Raw genomic sequence first — 25,186 nt, 5'->3', positions numbered from 1 at the left:
CCTTCTTGATATCTTGTCTCTCAAATCTAGTGAATGTTTTTTTGGTTGGTCAAATATCAGGAAGATCAAGTGTGTCAGCTGAGGCCAAGGTTCACATTTTTTTTTTATCTAAAGCTTGGTCACAATCTGATTGGATCTTCATTTGCAGAAGATGAACTGTTTTCCGTGTTTAGATCATACCCTTCTTCAGCGGTAATCTTACCATCCGTCGCCGTCGTTATATCTGCTCACGAATAGAAATGTTGTGTTTAGATCTTACCATTCTTCAGCGGTAATCTTACCACCCGTCGCCGTCGCCGTCGCCGTCGCCGTCGCCGTCGCCGTCGCCGTCGCCGTCGCCGTCGCCGTCGCCGTCGCCGTCGCCGTCGCCGTCGCCATACTCTCCACAGGTAGAAATGAGAGGGCTCCTCGTCGTTCGCCCTCCGGCCGCGCTTCCCTCGGCCGACCTGTTCCCCTCTGCTTACCGCTGCCTCCGCCTCCCCGCCAACCGCCGTAAACCTATATTTTCGTCGCCGACGCCGCCGTCTACTCGCCGCAGACTTGCCGCGATCTCTGCAATGGCTTCCGCCTACAAGCCCGAGGAGGCTAGGGTCCCGCCCGAGCTCCAGCTCCCTGTTCCGCCCGTCTCCAAGGTGAGATTTTCGTTAATGTCTTTGACTTCCATCTTCTGTTTCCGGATCTCAATCTGCGGGATTGTGTTATTGTTGGCCAACTCTTGTAGTTCAAGATCGCGCTCTGCCAGCTGTCTGTGACGCCGGACAAGGATAGGAACATCACCCGTGCTCGGAAAGCCATTGAGGAGGCTGCCAGCAAAGATGCACAACTTGTTCTGTTGCCGGTAGGTTACTTGATCTTGGAATTCTACTGAATCAGTACTTCCCTTTATTATTTCTGTGCCCAGAAGAGGGATTATAGTAGCTAAACTTATAACTGTACAATGTCATGGCCTCTCTTTCTTGCTCTATATCTTCACTAGAAACGAGGATATGTACCAGCAAGTGTTTAACTGTAAAATATAGATTGCTTTCTCATGGTGGAGATTGCAAACAAAACCGAAATGGAATGTTGTCCTGAACACTTAATGGGGCCAAAGACAAAGTCTTCTGGGAGTCAATATGAGGAAAAGTGTTTACATGATCTTGGAATTCTACTGAATCAGTACTTCCCTTTGTTATTTTTGTGTCCAGAAGAGGGACTATAATAGCTGAACTTATAACATGCATTATGTTTAGGTCTATCTACCATCCTATACACTATCATGACTGCTCTTCCTCGCTCTATTTATTCACTCGAACCGAGGATATTTTCCAGCAAGAGTTTGACTATAAAATATAGGTTGTTTTCTCATGGTGGGCATTGCAAACAGAACCGGACTGCTCTCCTGAACACTTGATGGGGCCAAAGCCAATGTCTTCTGGGAGTCAATATGAGGAAGAGTGTGTTTTTCCCCCAGAAAGAGAATATCAGTAAAAAATGCTTTGGCAGGATAGTTCTACTGTCTTATTAAAGACATAAATCTCCTAGAGTGAACAAGACGAGAGATTTAACTAAGTAAATATGTAATTGATAAATATAATAACTGGATTTGCAAGCAGTGCATGCCTAAAGGGCTCAACCACTCACATTTTTAGCTGCCTTCTGGGAGAAGTTCTGATTGCCTGGCAATATCAATGTTTATATCTATATGAAAACAGATAATGCATTTAGGGACTCTCCTGAATACAAATTAAATAATGTAAGAAATATAACTAAGCCAGCAAAGAATTGGAACTACTAACTTTCAATTGGATATATTTAGAGTTTTTGTTAATGTGTCATTTTGAATGTGATTGCATGATAAAATGCTTAAGCTAGTAATGAAATCACTGACCTGTGGCATATCTAGTTTTATTTCAACAGGACATTAATTGAGTGGTTTGACTCCTTTTATGAGTATCTAGCATCCTCTATCTTGATATAACAAGATGTAGTATAACTGCAACGGTGTTAATTATAAAACCTTGCTTCATTTCTGTACTATGATGTTGCAATTCTAGAATTTGTTACTGAGCCATTTATGTGATGATTTCAGAGGACAAGGACTGCCCTTCACATAAGAGTTAAGTACCTTACTATATGTTCTATAAACATCTGTCAAACTGGATGGCACCAGAATGTCGATGTAACTTTTAGATATATATAGATTTTTGTGCATGAATTAGTTCGGTGTAGATGTATAGTTGAGTGGAATATAATAATGCAACTGGGGTGCTTTGCTTTTAGATGTATAAATTCCACTCCAGAAACATGTTGCAGAGCTACTTGTGTCTGCATAAATAAATTCAACAATATACTTCACATAACAACTAAGTATCCTTGTAGCTCACTTTTGCTTGGGCTAACAAGATTTCAGACTATACCCTTGTAGTGGAGCTGGAACTAGACATAGAAACCAATATAAAAATCTCTCGAAGACCCCCATTTCAGATGGAATGTTTATATAACAAAATGGAAGAAAGACTAACATCTTGCACACAGGATGAATCTGGTCAGATTGGAAAAATCATCCATTAACTTGAACATTCTTATGCAATTTAACATAGCCAAATGAGACTGAGGGAATCAACAAATTTAAAGATATCTTGTCTATTTCTTTTGAGGTTGCTATCAAATAATAAAATGTATATCCTTTTAATGTGTGCATATGTCAATTTCGGTCTTATTAATGTGTACTCTTTTTATGTGTATATATATCAATTTCGCTCCTATTTTTGTTGTCTAAACCACATGTCTTCTTCTAAGTTCGTTCATAATTTATTGTCATACTTGTCAGGAAATATGGAATAGTCCATATTCAAATGATAATTTTCCAGTTTATGCTGAGGATATTGAAGCTGGTGGTGATGCAGCTCCATCTTTTGCAATGCTGTCTGAAGCTGCTCGCAGTCTGCAAGTTACTATAGTTGGTGGGTCAATTCCAGAATGCTCTGGTGGTCGTTTGTATAATACATGCTGCATATTTGGCACTGACGGGAAGCTCAAGGGTAAACATAGGAAGGTACAAACAAGATATTTATTTATTTGTGTAATTGCCTTATAATTATTCGAGAAAGTGTAAATCTTAAAACTTTTGAATGTGAAGAACCTCCATCATTCCCAAATGTATTTTGACATCTTTCCTGAAATTTGATAATTGATTGCTTGATACCTCATTTTGCTTCGATTATGGGTTTTTTTCTGGTTTTCTGGTTGTTTTATATAAGTCTATTGCACTTGTCTTTTTTAGTTTTATTATTTTTTTTATCAAAGCTATATCATTTCTTTCTTTCGTTGGATGGGACCAATTATTTCCATGTCTCCTTCCACTTCCCTGTCATCTTTGTGATAATAATAAACATTTCTCGTGTTAATTTAATCAGTAATTCATGTGAACTTTTGTTGAGATAGATACATCTTTTTGACATTGATATTCCGGGGGAGATTACATTCAAGGAGTCAAAGACACTTACGGCAGGGGAGCACCCTACTATTGTAGACACAGGTTTGTCATTAAATGCCACCATCAATGAATTTAACTCTTTAATGCTCATTCAAAATCACCAAATTGATTTTTTTCTATTACTTTCTTGCTTGACCAACTTGGAGATCCAAGCGAACCCATTTTAAAGTCAATTGCATGGTTTAAAATTTTGAGCTGTGCTGAGATTTTGATCCCAGACCCGAACGATATAGTTTCAGTATCGTACCGTGTTGATAATTTCGGTATTTTTTAAATATAAAATATATTAACTAAAAATAAAAAATTTAATCTAAATATTTAAAAATAATAAATAATAAATATTTTTTTAATATATATATTAAATCAATAGGATAATGTTATTAGACTTCAATTAAGTCTATTTAAATTGGTCCAATCATAGCTAGAAATTGATTAAAATTATTAACTTAAGTGAAAAACCTTACCCTGTTCTGCACCGCCACCACCGCGGGGATGCACGGCCAACGTGACATGCCTGAAGGCATCGCTCGGGGCCAATGACGCTTCCGGATGCATCGCGGCACGCCAATACCGCTTGTTTCGGTGCCGATATGTGGGAGAAACAAGATGTTTCGTCGGCGAAATGCCTCAAGACACTTGATTAGATTGTTATTCATGAGACATTTTAGCCCCAGCTACCACATGGTGTATGAGAGCAAATAACATTTATGTTGGAATGGGTAGTGTTATTTGAATAGTCATATGGATATTCTTGACCTATCCGTTATGGATAATGTGGATATAATGGATATGCTATATATTATATGAGGATACATGGAATCTCACTGTGGAACTCAATTTAGAGCTAGTTAGTCTATATTTGTAATCTTATTTTCTTTATAGAAGAGGATAACATCCTCTCAAAATACATGGGATTCAGAAGATTTTCATGAGAATTTGTACAAGGTTTTGTTTGTATATTGGAGAAGCGCTGTCTCTCTTTCCTGTGACAGTGGAGGCAATATCTTCTTAATGAGTGTTCTAGAAGCCTGAAAGCCCAGGCATATCTAACACTTAACTGGTAGTTAACCTTATTCTTATCTATGTGTAATTTGCTTCAAATTATAGCACCAGATTAGAAGCATTGTGGGAGTTAACATTCTAGCCTAATCATAACTACTGTCTTAAGACAGCCTGTGGAACAAAAAATGTATAAAATAATGACAATGGTGAAGTTTGTTTGAATTCATTTATGGCCTAATGAAGAGGAAAAGCATAATCTAAGATGATATACGTATTAGCGACTAAAGTGAGATTTTTTTTTTTCGTATATTCAATTGGTGTGTGCCACTTAGGCATTGCAGTGGTGGGGTATGCTAACAGGATTCTTATAGTTTATATTCTAACAGCACATATGTATGGTAATATTCTAAGTAGCAACCTCTATAAATGCACATTTGGAACTGATTGAAAACACAGTTAAAAAATTTAGTAACAAAAACTGCATGTATATATATTTTTTCATAATTAACAACTTACATTTAGTTATATGCTGCTTCTCCAGAAAATTGTTATTTCCTCGTTCCACACATTTTCTTTTAGTCATTGTTAATTTATCTATTTCTGGCCTATAGAGTACTTCATGATTGTTTTGGTTGCAGATGTTGGACGAATTGGTGTTGGTATTTACCATGACATTCGGTTTGAGGAGCTAGCCATGTTGTATGCAGCAAGAGGTACACTTTTGTGTTTGGAGTATCTAGACAGTTTTTACTGTCTTGAGTTCCTCTGCCTTGTAAAAGCATCTTGTAGCATACTACCTCCAGGGAATGCTTCTCATTATTATTGGCTTGAACTTTTGGAAGCCATAAATTTCCCAGAAATGTATTTAAAATGCATTAGGCCGTAGCTTAAATATTTTTGGTTTTCATAATCAAAGTCTACAAATTCTAGGATATATTCACTAACTTTGTTAGAAAACCATAGAGGTGATAATTATATTCCACTAGGAAACTGTTTCTTTCCTTCATGTCCTTTCAGATATAAATGTCTGGTTTAAGCTTCAAGTAAGAACAAAGGTCCACTGTGAGAAATGATGTGAATATGTTTTACCAATCAGGCTCAGTCAGATCACCATTCTTTGCATCTGTGTTTCAAATATCATATATTTGATGGCTGTTTAGCAATACTTGTAGTGCAAAATTTTGAAGAATAAATTGACATTTTCAATTGTAGATTGTGCAGTGCTTCCCTTAAGCTGTAGAGAATGATTGGTTCTTATGGCATTGTATGTTTAGCTTTGTTGGTTCTATCAGTTAGCTGATTCTAAATCACTTTGCCCACTATAAATTGGGAGTGGTGGAGTTAATCTGTCATCTTTAAAAGTCCATATGCATCTCTACACTGGATGTCTGTTTAGATGTTCTTTTCATCTAGTTCATAATTTGCACCAGGAATCATGCTTATTCTCTCAGTCATTCTTGAAATTTTACTGGTACTCATTATCTTAACTGCATCTTCCAAATTTAACTCTCATTCAATTTCCAAATCCTATCTGTTAATAGGACGGGCACACTCCATAGAGATTCAGCTAGACGCTAGTCTACTTTGTTCTTTTCTACCATTGCATTTAACAACAGACAATACAAATCACCTACATAGTCATTTCCTTGAATCACAGATCCCATACCAATAAACCATTTTTTATTATCCGAGTTTGGATAAATTTCTAACTGGAAAGGAATATCCATACCAGAAGTGAGTATCAACCTGAGTTTGGAGAAAAAATACCTCAAAATGAATTCCTAATCCAAGAGCTTGTGGAGATCCTTGTTCCAAATGGGTTTCTAGATGACACTGTGTTGGTTGTTGGTGTATGTAATAGAATTGCCATGGTGATTCCATATCATGTGACCTCACATTGACTAGTTTGGTACGTAATGTAGATTGTCGTATTAGTTGTGTCTTAAGATATAAGAAACACTAGAGAATATGATTTGTAATAACCATCCTTTTCAGCAGTGATCATTCACCCTATTTAAGGATGATTCATCAACATGGTTTTTTGAATCCATGTTGGATTTGCATTAATTTATGTCAATCAAACATCATCTATATGAAATGCAATGGCAATTGGCTCACTCTCCAAATAATCCATTATGAAGCTTGAATTAATCATCCTTTGTGTCTATAAAAAAGGATTAAGAAGCTCAAAATGGTATTTAATTCATCTCCATAAGACAAAAAATAACGAATGATCACAGATGAGATTCTCTTGAATTTCTTTCCAGAATAGTTACAATCTTAGACAAGGCTTGCTTTTCAGTATTTAAAACTATCTTGTAGATTCTTCAGTTTATTACCTTCTTATTCATGCCCATTTACTTTTACTTTTGATTGTGCTGTGTTTTTTGATGTTTTCATTTGATAGCCTTGTCTATGATCGGTCAAATATCATCACTCACTGATCATAGAGTGATGACAATTTTGCTTCCCCCCACTTCAGGTGCTCATTTGATATGCTATCCGGGGGCATTTAACATGACCACTGGCCGCTTGCTCTGGGAGTTACTTCAAAGGGCGAGGTATTCATTGAAATTATGCTATTTACAGTGACCTTGACCATAATTCACTAAAAGATTCTAGTTTGCCAATGAGAAGAGATATTTAACATATTCAGCATTTAAAATAATTACACAAGGGGTGAGTCTCTAGTATGTACATGCATATACATCAAATTCGTATTGTTCTATGCTTAGAGATTTGCATGACTGCATAAGATAAGCTACAGTCTTATACCGGCCATAACATGGTGTTATTCTACTTCTTGATATCTCATGGTATGTGAGAATGATTGTTGTAACTGTTGATGGAATTTTGCTCAACTTCCTTGCCTGACATATAGTCTTCTCTTTTCTCAGGGCTGCCGATAATCAGGTACCAACTTTCTTCTGATATGAATTTCAGACAAGCATTGGGGTTTTTCTGAGTGAGAGAATGTTATAGTTTATTATTACATAGTTGAAGTTAGTTTCTCCTCGAGAGGGAAAAAAATTCAAAACTTCATTTGTCATAGATAAAAGAAAAAGAAAAAAAAACATAAATCAAAGATATATTTGAACACTTTTTTGAGTTTTTTAAGCTCAGATTTGAGCTCCATCGCATGTGAAAATGAAAATTTCCACCCAAATGGGATGGAAGCAATATAGAACAAAAAAACTGGAGAAATATTTCTTTAGCCTTTCCTTCCCCTTCAATTTTTCTGCCAAAAGAATTGAGGGAAAATACAGGTGGAAATTGTTTTTTTTATCACTTTATTTCCTTTATGTTTTCCTTCCTCGTAGGATTCACGTTATGAATCTTGTGGTTATCCTAGAAATGGTCACTCAAACTAGCAGAATAGTTATTAAGAAGCCATTACCTTCCATTGTAGTATCTTGAAGCCTATATTCAAGCACATGATTATGCATGCACTTGAACTTCTGCTTCAATGTTGTTCTGGAATAGTATCATCCTTTTTCACTCCAAGCTTCCTAAACTTACAAAACCACAGAAATATCAAATATGATTTTCCCTTTTATAGTGAGTCAACGCAGCCAAATCCATTATTGTTGTTCATTACCTGCTCAATTTTCATGCTCCATTAACTGACTTTTTATTATTTTAACTTGTCTACCTTCTTGTTGTCATTCCAATTGATGGTGGATTGTCTTTGCTGAGACTATAGTGAGCAATTTTATAATTTGTTTGGCCTTGATGCAGTAGTTTGGTTGTTGATCGCATCAAGAACCATGCATCTAACTTGGCATCTTTCGATATTTACAATTATTTATACAATATTTCTGTTTCTTGGTCTAATGTTGGACATTAGTTCCTTTGCTTCGATTTGGTCTAATAGGCATCAATAGCATTTTTCCTTCACCTCGTCAACATCACAAAAATTTCTTGAGAATATCCTTCTTTGTTAAATTCTAGATCCGTAATTTCAGCAACCGAGAAGAGAGATTTTGTACCTTTCAAAACTTACAAGCAAGAGGCTTTGCATTTACGTTTATTGTTGCTCAAAGTGTTTTTCATATCATAGCATGCTTCATTTACTCTAATTGGTTGCTTGTTACCATCGTCCAGTTATTTGTAGCAACTTGTTCTCCTGCTCGAGACACCGGTGCTGTTTACACGGCGTGGGGCCATTCGACACTAGTCGGACCTGTAAGTTTTATGAAATCATGTTGGTGACTCAATTTTCCTTCAGTTGCCAGTCACTCCACATTAGTATGCCTCAATTCAGTCAGTATATTCAGAGTTCTTAAACATATTTCCTTTGTTATCATCCTTCAAAGCTGATAGAAAAAGCATTCTAACTCTTCCCCATGTTTCTTAAATTACTCGATTCGATCAGTTCGGAGAAGTGATAGCGACTACAGAACACGAGGAGACGATAATCATGGAGGAGATCGATTATTCTCTAATTGATCTAAGAAGGTAATCCCAGCTTTCTCCAGCTGATGTTTCAACTGCCCATTCAAATTTAGCAATTCACATGAGAAACAGAGATATAACACCAAATTCTGAAACTGCTAAAAGTTTATAGAAACTACAATTGCAGTCTATTCGATCAATCGAAACCTGTCTTTGCAGGTCAAGCATTCCCCTGGGGAGCCAACGACGCGGTGATCTGTATCGGTTGATCGATGTGGAGAGGCTGAAGTCGCAGTAGATGGCACTGTGACTCGACTCGGTGATGCTCATTGGAATAAACATACTAACAAACTACTGTCTATTTGGACTTTCTTTTCTTTTGTTATCTTTGCCAGTTTTCCCCGTAAAATTCTGACTCAGTCGTCAACTCATCTATCATAGTTGATAGTAATGGATAACGACAGAGTCAAAATAAGTGCACTAAGAGCGCGACATTGCTCGAGCTCCTACACCTGATCCACTCCCTTTCCAAATCCAATGGCATACTCATCTTTGATTCTTCCTTGCAATTACAACCATTACAAACCTTCATGTGACAGCAATAACAATACATCCAACTTAATCAATGATGCATGGATCTAATTATCATCTACAATAAGGCTAAATCAAAATTGAATTGATACAACGGCAATAATTGAATGTTAATCTAAGTCCAAAATAATAATCATTGTTCCTTGTGGCCGGAGAGATTCTTACAATGTAACGAAAGTTTTATGCAGGGATTGTGTAATAATCAGAGTTCCTTCTCAATAGGAAGAGAGGAGGAAGAAGAAGTTCTTGATTTCAGTAACGGAACGTGTTAACGGATCTACATATTCAATAGTATAAATTCTCTTTCGTATATCAAGTATTAAATCACTTAATTGATATTTAAATTTTTAATGATAATTATTATGTGTGTTGTTAATTTCATATTAGTCTATGACTTGATTCAGCTTAATTAAACTCTTATAAAAAAATTAACCTAATTAATTAAAGTAATGAATCTCCAAAGGTAGAAAAGAAAAGTAACATCATCTACAATTTTATATTTGAGAGAATATCTTAGTAGTCAAGATCAAATAGATTAAAAATTAACACAAAGAGGGGCATAAATCAAATTTTTTTTTAAAAAAAAGAAAAGTAAATAAAGTGAAGTACTATTTAAAAGTAGTTTTTGGCAATGAAGCAAGAGATCAAATAAAATGCATGGCCCAACCATGATCAAGCATCTTTTGACTGATGAACTCAAAAAAGAAAGAACAAATAAAGCTGAAAAGGAGAGGACAAAAGGAACCATGTACTAATCAAGTAATACCACTTTCATTAGTTCACACCGAATATAAAGATCCTATCAAGATTGGGTAATCAAGTGGCGGATGGTGCCATTTAATTAATTATTATTAACTAACCTCTTCACTTCTTTTAATAATTTTTTTATGCTCCCACGAGCATAATCAAATTGGTATTTAAGGTCGCAGTGTCTTATCCCAAATGGTAAACATGAAGACGTATGTTGCCTGAAGTTTCAGGTTTAAGTCCTCTTAGTAACATGTAGCTGTTGATTGAGATGCTATTTCGGCGGTAGACTATTATCAACATAGTGGTATCGTGTTTCTAAAAAATCCTTTAAGGGATTTTTCTCGTTTCGACGGTGGGACCGATCACTATAAAAAATTTATCCAATACAGTTTTCGTCGTGATCAACTGTAGTTTCTCGATTTAGTGGTATCGTGTTTCTAAAAAATCCTTTAAAGGATTTTTTAATATAGGGTTGTTTCAGCGGTGGGGCCAGTCACTATAAAAAGTTTATCCAATACAATTTTCATCATGACCAATTGTAGTTTCTAGATTTACTTCTTCACAGATAGTCGTGAGGCCGCTAGGGTGGCAGATTCCACCTTTTGTAGAAGAGTTATTTAAGAGAGAGAACGCATAATAGAGAAAAGTTATTTTCGTACCTTTAATTTATGTTCCTCGATTATTATATAGTCAATGAAAAGGAATCTTTAGATGTCTATCCCAATAGAGATAGTTAAGGAATCAAGGAATGATAGTCGTTGAATCATGTCCAAGAACATCCCTGAATATAGCGTATGTCTGCCAACTCTCCTTCCAAGGGGCGGTTAAAGGATAATCGTTGAGAGGAATCTCTACGTTGAATGTCATGTGCCCTCTAACTATTTATTTGTAAAGTGATTAGGGGATAGTTGTTGAAGAGATTCACCAATAACTATTCATTTGCAAGGTGATGAAGGTACTAAGAGCATCTCTAACGCTAGTTAATAGCCCGTTAATAACACCTTTTTATTCTCTCTCCATATGACGTGGAGGAGTGAACACATGAACGCGTTCAATGGTTTGAACACATTCATGTGGTAAAGGTGGGTCCCACATGCTTTTTTTAAATTTTTTTAGGTGTTATAACGGGCAGCGTTGCAGATGCTCTAAGGGGAGAATCTCCATGTGAATGGTGCATGTTCACTAGATCATCAATAGTCGAAGTCGAATATCGATTTGACTGAGCACTTAATTTCAAGATGCATCTCGAACCTATATGGAGATGAATGCGAAATACTCAAAGAACAAATCTCAAGTGACTTTCTCAAACCTGAGTAGAATGTTGCTAGATACAAGTTAAGTGCTTGGGGATGCTACTTTGGAGACGGATGCTTAGTGCTTAGGAATGTTGACCTTATTCAGTTCTCGTGGATGTTGGCTGCCTTTAATGCTCGGAGATATTGGTCCCGAGCAATCTTCCAAAGTTCGATTGGGATATTATTAGATGATAGTTAAGTGCTCAAGGAAAAATATTGACCATCCTAAAGTACTCAAAAAATGAATCCGATCGAACGTGAAGTGAAACTAACCACTCAAGAAATAATTCAAGTACCATCACCTATTAATATAGAAAATAATTGTAATTAGTATTCCCACTTCAACTTCAGGTACCAACAGAAAATGACTTGACCTTTCAACTGTAGGACGCACTGTCGACAAAGCTAGCATTCAAAGTTGACCCGCAATATTTATGCATTGCTCGAACCAACTACTACAAAGACTTTAAAACCACAAACGATATTCTAAAACCTACATAAATCACTCTACAATATCATTCCAAAGTCCTATATATTTATAAAAATTATTTAGATCTAACTCGACTCGCTTAACCATCAAACATATCGCAGACTGGTGGCACAGGCTAAGTCGACTTGCTGGCTTAGCCGAGCTGACCGCACCGACCTTAACTCGATTATCGTTCGACCCGATATTTAACATTTAGCACCCCGAAAATAACAAAAATTTAGACAAGGAAGAAAACACAATTTCCCCCAATTTTTTGTTTCATTTTGAAAGATGTTGATGGGCCGGGCCACGAGAAATGGCCCAGTTTGTACCGCGACGCGTCGTCTCGTACACCGGCAGCTCGTCTCTGTAACCGCCTCCACCGCTGGAGTTAACCGCCAGATTGTCCAGTTCGAACAGATCGGAGCTCGAGTCGCTCATCTCGTCTTCCTCCTCGGCTTCCTCCGCCTCGAACCTTCTCAGTATGTCCTCCACCTTCTTCCTCGCCTCCTTCCTCCCCTTTCCCTCGTCCGCCGCGGCCGCCTCGGAGCGATTTCCGTTGCACAGCACGCTCACCGGGTGGAACCTCGCCGATCTCTTCGCGCCCTCTTCTTCCGACGCCGCCGCACGCCGCGAGGACGGCGTCTTCGCGAGGCACGGCCGGGAGTGCGCCGAAGGCAGCGCGGACCGGGAAAAGTCATCGGCGGAGGCAGGCGGGGGCTTCGATTTCCTCTGTCTCCTCGCGGCGTTGGCGAAGAGGGAGTTGAGGAGGACGGCGAGGCGGGATCCCGGAGACTCCGGGGCCTTGGACCTTCGTCCCAGATCGCGGAGTTTACTCCGGATCGAGGTCGATTCGGCCCTCTCCCGGTGGTTATTCGCCGGCAACGAAGCGGTCTGCTTCGTCGTCCGGAGAGGAGGCGGATGAGCGGACGACGAGCGACACGGTGGCGGCGCAGTGCGGATCGGTCGGATCTGGGGTCTACGACTCGCCGCCGAGTCGGGCTCGGACGAGGAGGAGAAACCGCTGTAGCTGGAGTTATCGGAGGAGCTGGAGGTGGAGATAGGCGGAAGGATGCGGGGTGAGACGAACACCCTTTCCCTCGCCGGCGCCGGCGCCGGAACTGCTCCTCCTTTGTCGGAGTCGTCGATGGAGCGGTAGATGACGTCGAGCAAAGTGGAGGAGAAGGAAGGGCACTCATGGCGGCGCCTCACCCTCTCCTTCTCCAATCTCTCCATTGTTTTCCTCAGAAGACAACGAAGAAGAAGAAGAAGCGGCGATGGCCTCTGCTTTATTCTGGTGAGTATCACGCGCGTGCGTTTGCTGCTGTTTTATTTATTTATTTTTAAAGAATTATCTTCTCTTTATTTATATATATATTTATTTATTTATTACACCGATTAAATTTTATTATTTTAAAAATGATTAATTCTATTTTAGTCGAATGTTAATTATAGCGACGTAATTTTGAGACCGTTTGCTCATGATTAGGGATAATTTGTTAGAATATAAATAGAGGAGGCACGACTAATTTCTCCCTCTAGCGGGGGCCCCACTTGCCATTCGGGTACAAAATCGCAGTAATTGGCAGAAGAAAACGGCAGCGGTTGGTGCGGTCGCTTTAGACGGTGCGGTCGCAGGAGCAGCGGAGATGGAGAAGGAGGCCGCGGCGTTGGGTTCGGAGAAAGTGGAGAGGGCGGGCGCACGGGGATGCGCCAATCTTCTTCATCATTAATGTAATGTTCCTCTGTTTTTTTCCCCCCACAGATACCATGCTGCGCAGACGTCAACTAGGGTGGGCCCACCTGCGGCCATGCATCGCCCGGTCCGGTCTAAACGGGCTAGCTAGCTAGCTAGGGTCTGTCAGCCTACTCGAGGGCGGTGGTTGATTTAAAATATCTTTACTCTATATTTTCTTTTAAAAATATATTTTTTTAATTTAAATAATATTCATTTGAAATTACTAAGTTTGATTTGATTTTTTTTAATGAATTTGAGTTTAATTCAAATTAATTTGATTTATTTAAATACTGTTTGGGTTCTCAATTTAAATTCTGGGGATGGAAGAAAAAGCAAAAGAGAAAAGAGAAAAAGGGAAAATTAAATGAAGAGAAGTGAGCAGAGGAGGGGACAGTTTACAAAGTCCTTGAGGGAGGAGAGACGATCCCTAGGAGTGTGGCGCCAGAGGGAGCTAAAGAGGATCGGAAGAAGAACGGGACCATACGAGCAGAATGAACACTAACATTAACAGTCGCTGCCAGTACTGACGTATGATCTTCTTCTCTTTCTTTTTTTTTTTCCTTCCTTCAAATTTTTCTCTTTATTTTAGAGCAGACTGCAAGAAACAGATGGTAAAACAGAACCAGTGAGCTTCCCGTGATTACCATTAAATTTTATTAAATGCTTTACAGTATTCTTTGTGGTGTTTGTTTAATTTTGCTAGTGATTATGTATAATGAGAGCAAATTATATACTCCTCTCTGACTGCATGCATGGGACCATAAGATCCTTCTGCTTTAAATCTAACCTGCATCCCCATCTGCATGCTCAATAGCTCTGTGGGATCCAAATCAGTAGGCAATAGCCATGCATGCTTGCTTCTGTTTCCATATGCAGCAGCAGCAGCAGCAGCAGAATGAATGCAAAAAACTAAATGCTTTCTGGTGCCTATCTGACAGGTATGTTATGTATGCATCTCTGCAGCTAGCATTAATCACTTTCATGCACAAAATCAAGTCCACGTTGTTATTAAATGATTTCTGTCCTGCACCATCTGGAGATTCACTCACTGATCATCACAGATGATTCCACAATTAATCCATGCAGAGCCCACAAATGCATTTAATAAGCATGAACTATGTGAAAAGTATAAGGTCAGTGTTGTAGCTTTCTGTAGTGGGAAATTAAATTCAATAGTACTCATAGATGACAATTCATCAGTGGTAGTAATTGAACTGAATTAAATTTTGATTTAGTTTGATTTTTTAATCAAACTGATTCTGTTGGAATTTGGTAGATTTATTGAGCCATATAGTCTGGCCTCTTTGGATGAGAGCTATGGAATCACATGAAAAAACATTTGGTGAGTTATTTGTAAAATATCTAGCAAATAAAGTGAGTTAGATGAGGCCAAGGTTCATGTATTGCTGCATGGCTAAAATAAGATTAATAGGTTTAATTTATAATCTATTTTATATTATTTCAAGAATTTTCCCAAACCTTTTGACCAATGTTCTATCTTGGTGAATAGTAGTTATATATAGATCATATAACATGTGCATGTAGTTTATAGTGTTCTTGTGGATGGATGACTAATATAAATAATATTATTGTGGTTGTTGTTATATCAGACTTTGAATCTACAGGAACCTTGAACTTTAAGCATGAGAGATTTGATACTCTAGTTTAGTTTCACATGTTTTGTTTAGTCATGAGTAAATTTATGTGAATAATAACTGCTATAAATTTAACTTTAGGTCTTCCATATATGGTAAGACTATTTTGATCCCAAACTTGGTGACAATCTAATAGGACCTTCAATTCACTGAAGGAAAAAAAAAAATCTAAATATGGCTAGTGATAAGTTTGAATCTTTCCAGTTATTACTGCTCTTGATCAAAACTGTGTGCAGATTCAGCTGAAGAATGATTGTTTGTTCCTCTAATTTATCAAGCCATCGTGGTCGAGTGAAGGAATTAATAGAGAGTTACTGAAGAATGAGTGATTGTTTCTCTCGCCCACTGCAATATTCATATAATTGAATGAATAAAGAAAACACCAACTTTTGAAGTGGATGATGAGCATGGCAGAGAAGAAGAGATGAGGATCGATTTTTAGTTCAACACTTGTCAGAATTATCAACAGCAATTTCATGATAGAAGATTGTTGCTCCCAATCAACAAATTCCCCAAATAGCAAATAAAACTCACAGGATTTCTCTCCGGTGAAGCAAAGTATTCTGTCTTTTTTACCAGTTCCAGAAAGCTCCAGTTGCTGCCAAAGGGAGAGCATCAAAAGATCACTGTTCACAGAACAACAATGTCTTACACAAGTTTGGCTCTAATTTTTCTAGTGCCCAATCTTTAACGTGTTCTGACCGATATGCGAGGAGCATGGAGTCAAAGTCAAAGACAAAGTCAAAATCAAGAAAGTAAACAAAAGAAGTAGGCAGCATGTCAGAGCAAGTAACTCAAATTTTGACTAACACAGCTCAGCTTGCAGTGAATTTTCAAGAAATGGCAGGCTTCCTCACAATTGCTGTGATCTTTGGATGGTAATCAACAATCTGAATCCAGCTTGAGATTGATTCCTCAATCATTCCACAGGGCAAACACTGGAGGTTGATCAGAAGCGGTCGTATCGGTAGGCTGCACCATCGCCACCGTCCAGTTTGCCCCGGCCGCAGGGTAGAAGATTCCACTAGAGCAATCCCCATACATGTTATGGCAAGAGACAGAGTGTCTAAAACTCTCCCCCTCGGCACCTGAAGAGTTAGGATTGTTGCCTGACAAAGGCAGCGAAGCAAAAGATAGAGCATTGCTCGGTAACATGTTCGAGATATTGTCGGTCTTCGAATTCCATGGCACATCAGACACTTCATCAGATGATACCGGGGTGGTTTCTTTTGGTGACCTTTTGGCAAGCTCACCGCTAAGTAGGTGTGAGCTTGAGCAAATGCGATTCACATCGTACCTAGTAATGTCGAAGTTTGTCACTGCATTCAGCCCTCGGAACTTGATGGCTGCAATGTCATAGGCTTCCGCAGCTTCCTCCTGTGTGCCTGCACGACAGATCGAGAAATGGACCGTGCACATTCAAACCAAAGGATCTAACACATGCAACACAGAATACATTCAAATGAAGAATCTGAACATAGCATTAGATGAGCAAAATTGTCGTTCTAAACTGATCGCCAATTATCATATCGGTCGACTGCATTCGATGTGTGAAAAAGATACTCACTGAATGTGCCAAGGTACAAGTCCTTGTTGCCTGCCACTCTGCCGATTCTAGCTTGCCATCTCCCATGCTGGTGGTGCCTAAAGACCATGGAGGAAACAAGAGGTAAGACACAAAGTAAAGCAAGGAGTTGATCATATAAGAACACAGTGCAATGCAATCCAGATTCTAGCTGCTATCGATCGACCTTGTCACTCCTCGATACGCAGATGCCCCTCTAGAGAACCCACTGCTCTTCCTGAATGTAAAAGAAGATGAGAAAAACAGACACAATGAGTTCGCCGATCTTGGGTTTCAGTATGTTTCCTAGTCCTTAAACATTGCTGAACGAACCTACGCAAATTGGCTACAAACTCTTGTCTGGTCATGTTCTTCATTGCTTCCAACTCTTTCTCGTAGGTGCGTAGCTGCAATAAGTAGCATCGTCCTATGAATTCGATCGACAATACTATATTAAGATGCCATGGAATGAGAGGGGTGGGTTCAATTCCACTCACAGGGAAATTGGTATGAGTTGTTGATCCCCAGTACTTGAGTGCAGCCAAATCATATGCCCTTGCCGCCTTTTCTTCTTCGTCGTAACCTCCTTCAATTCACAAGCATTGATCAATCAGATAAAAGACAGACTAAATCAACACCTGAACCCCTCAATTTAGCATCTTCCTTTACCTAAATAAACTGCCACCGGACGCGAAGAGAATCAATCAGGAAATCCAATTGCCATGGATGAACAATAACTAAAGGTCAGAAATCTCAACTTATCGAAAGAATCGACTTGAATGGTGATGATCCAGATAAGTAAAATTCTACCTTGCCTTCCTTTTCTTGTTTGGCCTTCCTTTCTACAGCTGTTGTCCCACAGGTGGGCTTCATATCGTCCTGTCCATCGATGCCTAAAACACATTAATCTTTCATGTTAATCTGTGATCGAGATCATGTTAACAAACCAGGTTTCTTACACTTCAGAGTGTTACTCACCTTGTCACTCCCCTATACTTGGAGGTTCTTTGCCCGAAAGTCTCTACGGGCTTGCGAGGAACCCGTTCGCGAATTCTCGATCCTCCATTCAGGCATTGGGGATCAGTGACAGCCTCAGAGGGGTAAGCTGAGGCTGGAACAATTTCATTGAACTCCATCTGCAAACCATGGCTCATCGAAAGGGTTAGTGATTGGGACTCATTTTCCTTGGCTGGTGGCTTATTCTCCGGCATGAATTGGTGTCGCCGGAGCAACAACTTCATGTCTGAGATTGAGGTCGAGCCTTCTACATTGAAGCTTTGGTTAGCATCAGCCGCGAGGAACGCTGGCCCGAGGGCATTAGGATCATGAAAAGATTGATTTGGATGACGATGGTGGCGATCGAAAGATCCAATATAGTGATAAGGGGCTTGCACATTTTCCTCAGTCAGCATTCCCTCGCCGAGGGCGAAGGAAGGAGGCATGTTAACATTGATTCCGGCACCCCCGGAATTGTGGGAACAATACACATCATAAAAGTAGGGAATTGATTGGTGTTGCCGGCGGTGGTTCTCCTCGCCGGAGTTCTCAGAGTAACCACCCAAGAAATCCGCAAACTTCGGCCCTCGTTCAGCCAGGTTAGGCCCGGTGGCGGCGGCGGCGACCGCAATCGGATCATAGTTCAACTCTTCAATGTTTAAAAGTAAGAAAGAAGAATTAAGCTTCAATATATTTCATTGGGAATTGAGAAAACATAAGCAAGTGAATTCGCATAATTTAATTGATCAGATAACAAAATCGATCATCAAGACATCAAGTGAACTCGAAGAAATCTTTGTACGTAGAACTTCAATTTCTCAGCATCAAGGAGTTCATGAACAAGAGACGCTACAGCATGTGAAACTAGATTAACTTGCAACAAGACATCTAAAACCAAAAAAAAGTTACTTTTTTGAAGAAAATGGATCAATATATCTCAAGAACTACCATGAAGCTAAATTAACAAAAACTAGAAAAGAAAAACTAACCTGAAGCTTGATGCTGCCTCAAGTGTGGATCCATGAGGCAGACGGAGGCATCAGAGGTGAGAGGCATAAGAACAAGTGGATTGACACCGCCACCCTCTCCGCCGCCGCCGCCGCTAACTCCTCTCTCTTCTCCACCTCCATCAAACTCTTCCTCCTGAACGCCGCATTTCCTCTGGTCGGAAGACAAGGAGAAGCCCAGCCAGCTGCTCGTCTCCATCAAGCCCAAGAAAATTATGACCCAGCTGCAAACTCAGAAACCAAGAAAAGAACTCAACGGGATTCTCTTGCTCTCTCTCTCTCTATCTGCGCAGCAGCAGGGCTATCAGCGGCAGGTGTAGTTTACAAACTATTCCCTTTATTTGCTTTGTTTATCGATCAAAGCTGTGGACGAAGGAAGGAGGGATTGGCATTGAATACGCAGTTGGTGTGTGCGGGCGGCGTGCGTCCCGGAGCGAGCTCTGCAGAGAGACTGCTCTGCTCCGTCTTGTGACCTCCTCGGGGCTCGGTCCATGACTCCCATCGTGGATACGCGTCTTGCACTAGGGGAGCTGCATGCGGCCGCTCGCAGCTCGCCAGGCTGAAAATAATCCTACGTACGTTTTTTTTTTAATACAAAAGTTAATATTTATTTTATACTATTTAATATTTATTTCCCATCGAAATTTTAAACTAAAACAGTTATAATTTCATAATTATTATAATATAAATTTTTATCATTTTTTTAACGTGTCCATTTACTTTAATATTTTAGAAAAAAATAAATATCTTCTTGATTTTTACCTTGTTTAAAAAAATATATTTTGAATTAAAACACGCTGAGTTACGCTTTGTCTTACAAATTTTAATTTTTTGTTTCACAAACTCAAAATGTGAAAAAAAAACTCTTTTGTTTTCATCCACTCTCAAAATGTTTTTTGTGAAGAAAATGCTGATAAAAGAATATACGATATGAATATTCATAGTTTTCTTTTCTTTCTTTGTTTTTTATAATCGCTGCTTGATAATGTTATCCGATGGGAATCTTTTGAAGAAAGGGGATGGGGATTGCGATTGGAATCAAAGGCATATATATATATTTTAATTTACAATAAAATACGATCGGATTGACCGATTCTAATCGCAATCAATCAGTCTAGTCGACATAAATGAATTACTTGACATCTCCAATCCAATCCAATCCGAGATTAAAATTGTTAAGCTAATTGATTTGTCTAACCTTACCAAATTGGCTAGACTATTTGAGTCACTTGAATTAACTATCTTGAGTTATAAATCGCAACCAAATGTGGCCGATCTATTCCAGCAGCCATTGGTAGAAGACAATGATAGACAAAAAATGAATTTTAAAAATAGGATGCATGATAAATATGAATTTGGTATTTAGGGTTTGGAATGAGAGTTTGGAATTTGGAATTTGGAATTTAGGGTTTGAAAGAATGATGAAGCGTGGAGTTGCATGCATATGTTGTCACATCAAGGGCCACATATGAAGAATCAAGCCTTGTACTTAAAAATTGGTCAGGCCAATTGCTCCATTTGTGCGTGTGCGGCTGCGGCAGCACAAAGACGGACCATGCCCATCCTTTTCTCTTTTTTTTCCAAGTACAACCATCATTGATCCATCACATCCATATCAATCATAAAACAAAATAAATAATAATAATAATAATAATAATAATATTTCCATTTTTATAATTTTATTTTGATGGATAAAATTTTAATTTCACCATCAAATTGCCCTCTCCGACGATTTTACCAACGTTGGCGAGAAGGAAACGAGGTCACGAAGTTGTAAGGCTACTTGTGCGTGATCCTTTATTATTATTATTATTATTTAAGTTATATTAGATATTTAGTTCTTCGAATCGATTAATCTTAGAGATGATTAATTTAATTCTATAAAAATTTCATCAATCGTTAAAATAAATTTGAAAGTGCTCGTAGCAGACAGTTAAATAGTTCGACTTTCTTAAACCTAACTTGGAAGAAATTCATTCTACAGTCGCAACTGAGACTCAAACCTTAAATGCTCAAGAGGCTACGTAGACATCTTGCCACTGCATCGTAGCTTGAGGGACTATAAGGAACCATTAATGAACTAACGAAGTTGAGAAGGAAACAAGGTCATGAAGTTATAGGGCTACTTATTAGCCATTATTATTATTATTATTAAGTTAGTATTAGATATCCAACTCTTCAAATCGATTAATCTTGAGGAAGATTGATTTGATCCCATGAAAAATTTTCATCGGTGATCAAAATAAATCTAGGACTCACAACGGACTGTCCAATAGCTCAACTTTCTTAGGTCTAACCTTGAAGAAATTCATCCTATGGTGTATCATAACTGAGACTCAAATCTTAGATGGTTAAGAGATTACATAGACGTCTTACCACTGTATCATAGTTCGAGGGACTACAAAGAGCCATTAATGAACTAGCGAAGTTGAATTTGTTGTTGGCATGTAGATTCATTTCAAGTATTAAAGATGGTGACAAATAAAATATAAGAAGGTTTATTGACTCATCTAAGTACAGATCTATATAATAAATATTTTAGACTCTAATCCAATAGATGTTCAATTGTACTTTTATTTTAAAAAATAGTAAAATACAATCATATATATAATTTTTTTATCCAATCTACTTAAACTCATCCCTTCCGCACTCAAAACTCACTTCTCTAATTCTTGAATCCGTCCCTAAATTCATCTTCACTTGATCTGCTGACTTCCAATGACTCTAAGGTGCATCTATTACAATAGTACTTAGTGTAATAATAAATAAATTAAATTCAAAAAAATTCCAATCAAAGTTGCTTAAACCTATAGAATAATGCTATTAAAAGAAATTTAATCATGCTCTTGTTACCCAAATGGATTGTCTCATCTTTTGTCCAACTAGTAGAAGGATGACCTTCTCTTGATTCGTTAACCAAATAAATTTGAAAGCATAGTAGATCCTAATATGACGATCCAACATCACTAATAGTTTGAACATCATGACATAACTTTCGAGATATAACTGAGTTGATTACGACGGAACAAATTTGTAGAAGAGAACAAGAGTTTAAATCTTAGCGAAAATCGAACAAGATCCTCCTCCGTCATCACCAATTATAATTTTTTGATTTACCTCCTTATAGATGATCGTTGGACCGATCATGTAAAACCACTAGATAGCAGATTCTACTTTTTTTTTAAGAAAAAAAAGAACATCATCACATATCATATAATCCATCCTACCTCTTACCGCTAAGTTGTGCCGGAGGTCTAACTTATTTTTGATATTATATATATTTTTTCTTCTAATTTAGGGTGAATAAATGACCTCTTACTCTATCTCCTCTTTACTTCAGCGTACCGAGTTGCAGGTCCATTTTTGGAAACCACTGTGGGAGCTGAAGGCCAGTAGGTGAACTTACCGCCTTCCTTTTCCACAGGCCGCAGCTCGCTCTCTACTCCCCAAGACCACAAGTTGAAGACTGCGCCAGCGACGGCGATGGACGTGGAGGCCGCTGCGCCCGCTCCCCTGCCCCGATCGCCGCCGCGGATGCCCGACCTCTGCGGCCGCCACTGTCTCCAGGCGCAGCTCCTACTCTTGACCCGAGAGATTGCCTTCCTCGAGGTAGATTTATTTTTTTTCCCCTTCCCTTCCTCCGATCTTACCTGCTTCAATGCCGATACTAAGATAAGATGTAGGATAAGATTGAATGGAACAAGAGTTTGCGTAAATCAGAAAGGTTTTTGTTTGTTCATGAGAATGTGAAACAGTTTGATCTTTTGAAGGCAAAAAGGGTTGTTTTGCCATCTGTGTGGAGAAGATTTTTTTTCTTTTTCTTTTCAAGGTTCAATCTTTCAGCATTTTCATCGATACTGTAGATGAACAAAGTAAATCAATAAAAAAAAGGGCAAAAAAGCAAAAGGACCTTCGAGTAGACAAGAGACCTGAAGAACAGATAAGTTACTGGATTAAAGTGATGGTACTTCACAAACAGGACTTGTTTTGCTGTTGCTTGCTTAAACCCACATTGTTGTCCTCTGGGATGTTGCTGCACTACAGTACTACTTGTCAAATAACTTAGTTCTCAGTCTGAAATATTTTGGAAGTGTTATCATGGTATAGGACCCAATTTTACTCTTGTCATGTCACAATTTTCCAGAAAACAAACACAAATTAATTCTGTTCTTTTCTTTCTTTTTTGTCCTGGTGACCATTAGGCATTTTTAAGTGCCCTTGCTGTTTAAAAAGGCAGATAGAGAAGCTATTTCTGTTGGAATTAGTTTCTGAATACTCCAAAATTTTAATAAGTCCACATGTAGTAGTTATCTGTGAAGTAGTGTTTGTACTTCAATGGGGTCATAGAGGTGCTTTATGGCTCTGAAGAAATGAACACAAGTGAGCAACTTCATAGCAAGAAGCACTTGTAAAGGAGCTTTGGTGCTTGTGCAGGATGGCTCTTTACTTTTATATACCACTATCCACTCCTTAATGATTTATTTAGTCGGTTCTTATTTTTTCTTGTCAAATGTTGAAAGACTCTTTCTTTTATGAGACTCGTTTTGTTCTTTTTGTTAGGTTTAAAATGGTATTAATTTCTTGATCAGAGCTGTTATTTTACAATTTTGATCTAAATAGTTCTTGAAGCTCATCTAGTAGATCTGCCTTTCTTCTCTCTTTTCCCAAAAATGAAGAAGCATGGTAACTTACTCTGTCACTTTGGGAAAACCATTGCATTATAGAGATTTAGTTTTGGTACATTTAGGATATCTTTGTTGTGTTGGTTTTCTTCAATCAGACTTTCCTAAGCAAGTTTCTTGTTAATGAAAGAGATAATGGAACTTTGTTTATTCAGGAGGAGATACAATCCATTGAAGGGCTCCAACCTGCATCTGCGTGTTGCAAAGAGTATGCCATATAAACTCTTTTTATTTTATAAATTTAAACAACTAAAGAAGCTGATAATTGACAGTGAAACCTCCTTTTTACTGTCATTTCTTTGTTAATTTTTCAGGGTTGCGGAATATGTGGGGATGATTCCAGAGCCCTTAATCCCAATGTATGCTACTTCGAACTTGCTTTTATTTTAGAGGTTCTACTTTCCTACTTACTCCATTTCTTTCAATCAGATATAAGAAGAGAACAAAGCCATCTCGCTTTTGGAGGCGGTTCTGGTAATTTCTAGTTCTTCTTTCTCCTATCCACACGAAGTCTTTAAAAGCCTAATTCTCCATGGTTGGTGCTGTTTCTCATTTTATCTGTTTGTAGTCCTCGAACTATAGAATTTTCATGCTAACAATGCATACAGCTAAAAGCAGCAAAAAGGATATCGATTCTATCAATTGACAATAATTTAGATCATCTATCTTCGGTAAAATGTCCTATTGAAAGGTTACTAATATCTTGTCATACCACATTAAGAACTTCTTGGCATACTGTTTTTGTCTTTGAGGATATTTAACTAGCTTTATAATTGTCATTATCAGATTTGTTGAAATCCTGAAATTGAAGTTGCATGATCATTTTTTTGAAGTTCCCATTATGTTACTGGAGTTATGATATGGCCTCTCAAATTTAGTAGATGTAACATTGATCATGGTGATTTTGGATCCTCCACAAAGAGGAAATGCCATCCATTCTTTATGCAATTAGTAGTAAATACTAAATACAAACAATCAAAGATCAGATTCTCATCAATTATAATCGAAAAGACATTTGCTTACCAATATGTAAAAAGTATGCAACACAACATTTACCATTTGGTCTTTGAAATTGTCACTGAGAACTGAATTAGTGGAGAGTCATCCAGTTTCCTCCAACATGATATTGATTTGCTGCATTTCTGTTCAAATTCAAGAACAAAAAAGTCAGACAAATCATCTTTAGCTACAAGATCTAACATGTTGTTTCGCGAGTGCAGCGCGATGGTTTGCTTCAACATACCAACTTGTTGCCCCGGAGCTCGCTTCGGCTGGTTCAGAAGACATTGGTGCAACTGTAGAACATCATCCTTCTGGACTCATCACTCCACTTGTTGTCGATGCCCCTGCAGCAGCAACAGCTGCAGCAGCTGCTGCTCCAGATTAAAATGTGTGACCCCGAGTTTGTCATGCCCAGGGTACTCTTGTGGATGTGTTTGCTCATGTTCGAAATGTAGCAAAATCTGCATTTGCCCAACATGCTTGTGCTGCATCAGCTACTGCATCTGCGAGGAAAGTTTTTGATTGTGCATTGGTTTTTTACACTAATCTTGAGAGAAGTCAG

The 25,186-nt window shown here is 38.4% G+C and overlaps 4 protein-coding genes across 4 annotated transcripts; 2 read left to right on the top strand and 2 right to left on the bottom strand.

Moving 5' to 3' along the window:
* The first annotated feature begins 394 nt into the window (after positions 1-394).
* LOC141835910 (omega-amidase, chloroplastic-like) lies at positions 395-9,471 on the top strand. The gene is made up of 10 exons (XM_074723310.1): positions 395-632; positions 722-838; positions 2,813-3,037; positions 3,427-3,520; positions 5,119-5,193; positions 6,963-7,041; positions 7,378-7,393; positions 8,585-8,665; positions 8,856-8,938; positions 9,095-9,471. Exons 1-10 carry the CDS (start codon positions 396-398, stop codon positions 9,171-9,173), a joined length of 1,086 nt encoding a protein of 361 aa, XP_074579411.1. The 5' UTR covers position 395; the 3' UTR covers positions 9,174-9,471.
* Positions 9,472-12,232: 2,761 nt separating this feature from the next.
* Positions 12,233-13,218, bottom strand: LOC141836484 (protein BIG GRAIN 1-like). Its single transcript, XM_074723986.1, has one exon. The coding sequence runs from the start codon at positions 13,214-13,216 to the stop codon at positions 12,260-12,262; it is 957 nt and encodes a 318-aa protein (XP_074580087.1). The 5' UTR covers positions 13,217-13,218; the 3' UTR covers positions 12,233-12,259.
* Positions 13,219-16,288: 3,070 nt separating this feature from the next.
* Positions 16,289-19,139, bottom strand: LOC141836604 (AP2-like ethylene-responsive transcription factor PLT2). The gene is made up of 9 exons (XM_074724106.1): positions 18,923-19,139; positions 17,916-18,582; positions 17,748-17,830; positions 17,607-17,615; positions 17,435-17,523; positions 17,271-17,344; positions 17,125-17,175; positions 16,941-17,017; positions 16,289-16,758 (listed from the first exon to the last, which is right to left on the bottom strand). Exons 1-9 carry the CDS (start codon positions 19,137-19,139, stop codon positions 16,289-16,291), a joined length of 1,737 nt encoding a protein of 578 aa, XP_074580207.1.
* A 3,284-nt stretch (positions 19,140-22,423) lies between these two features.
* Positions 22,424-25,186, top strand: LOC141835677 (uncharacterized). Its single transcript, XM_074723044.1, has 5 exons — positions 22,424-22,549; positions 23,778-23,830; positions 23,937-23,981; positions 24,052-24,096; positions 24,843-25,186. Exons 1-5 carry the CDS (start codon positions 22,424-22,426, stop codon positions 25,144-25,146), a joined length of 573 nt encoding a protein of 190 aa, XP_074579145.1. The 3' UTR covers positions 25,147-25,186.

This window comes from Curcuma longa, chromosome 10 (genome assembly GCF_044706935.1).
Source record: "Curcuma longa cultivar G26 ecotype Majalengka, Jawa Barat chromosome 10, ITB_CL_G26_1.1, whole genome shotgun sequence".
In the NCBI taxonomy this organism is placed as follows: domain Eukaryota; kingdom Viridiplantae; phylum Streptophyta; class Magnoliopsida; order Zingiberales; family Zingiberaceae; genus Curcuma; species Curcuma longa.
Note: the sequence above shows the minus strand (reverse complement) of the source record. Positions and strands in the feature narration are given on the sequence as shown.

What these genes read in the sequence shown, in the direction of transcription:
- LOC141835677 (XM_074723044.1), top strand. Translation starts at nt 22,424, where the DNA reads ATGGACGTGGAGGCCGCTGCGCCCGCTCCCCTGCCCCGATCGCCGCCG. An exon ending in GCATCTGCGTGTTGCAAAGA is followed by an intron (nt 23,831 to 23,936) that starts GTATGCCATATA and finishes TTAATTTTTCAG; the next exon opens with GGTTGCGGAATATGTGGGGA. An exon ending in CCAGAGCCCTTAATCCCAAT is followed by an intron (nt 23,982 to 24,051) that starts GTATGCTACTTC and finishes TCTTTCAATCAG; the next exon opens with ATATAAGAAGAGAACAAAGC.
- LOC141836604 (XM_074724106.1), bottom strand. Translation starts at nt 19,139, where the DNA reads ATGGAGACGAGCAGCTGGCTGGGCTTCTCCTTGTCTTCCGACCAGAGG. An exon ending in GCGTATCGAGGAGTGACAAG is followed by an intron (nt 17,018 to 17,124) that starts GTCGATCGATAG and finishes CATGGTCTTTAG; the next exon opens with GCACCACCAGCATGGGAGAT. An exon ending in CTTGTACCTTGGCACATTCA is followed by an intron (nt 16,759 to 16,940) that starts GTGAGTATCTTT and finishes TCTGTCGTGCAG; the next exon opens with GCACACAGGAGGAAGCTGCG.
- LOC141835910 (XM_074723310.1), top strand. Translation starts at nt 396, where the DNA reads ATGAGAGGGCTCCTCGTCGTTCGCCCTCCGGCCGCGCTTCCCTCGGCC. An exon ending in TCAAGGGTAAACATAGGAAG is followed by an intron (nt 3,038 to 3,426) that starts GTACAAACAAGA and finishes TTGTTGAGATAG; the next exon opens with ATACATCTTTTTGACATTGA. An exon ending in CCCTACTATTGTAGACACAG is followed by an intron (nt 3,521 to 5,118) that starts GTTTGTCATTAA and finishes TTTTGGTTGCAG; the next exon opens with ATGTTGGACGAATTGGTGTT.
- LOC141836484 (XM_074723986.1), bottom strand. Translation starts at nt 13,216, where the DNA reads ATGGAGAGATTGGAGAAGGAGAGGGTGAGGCGCCGCCATGAGTGCCCT.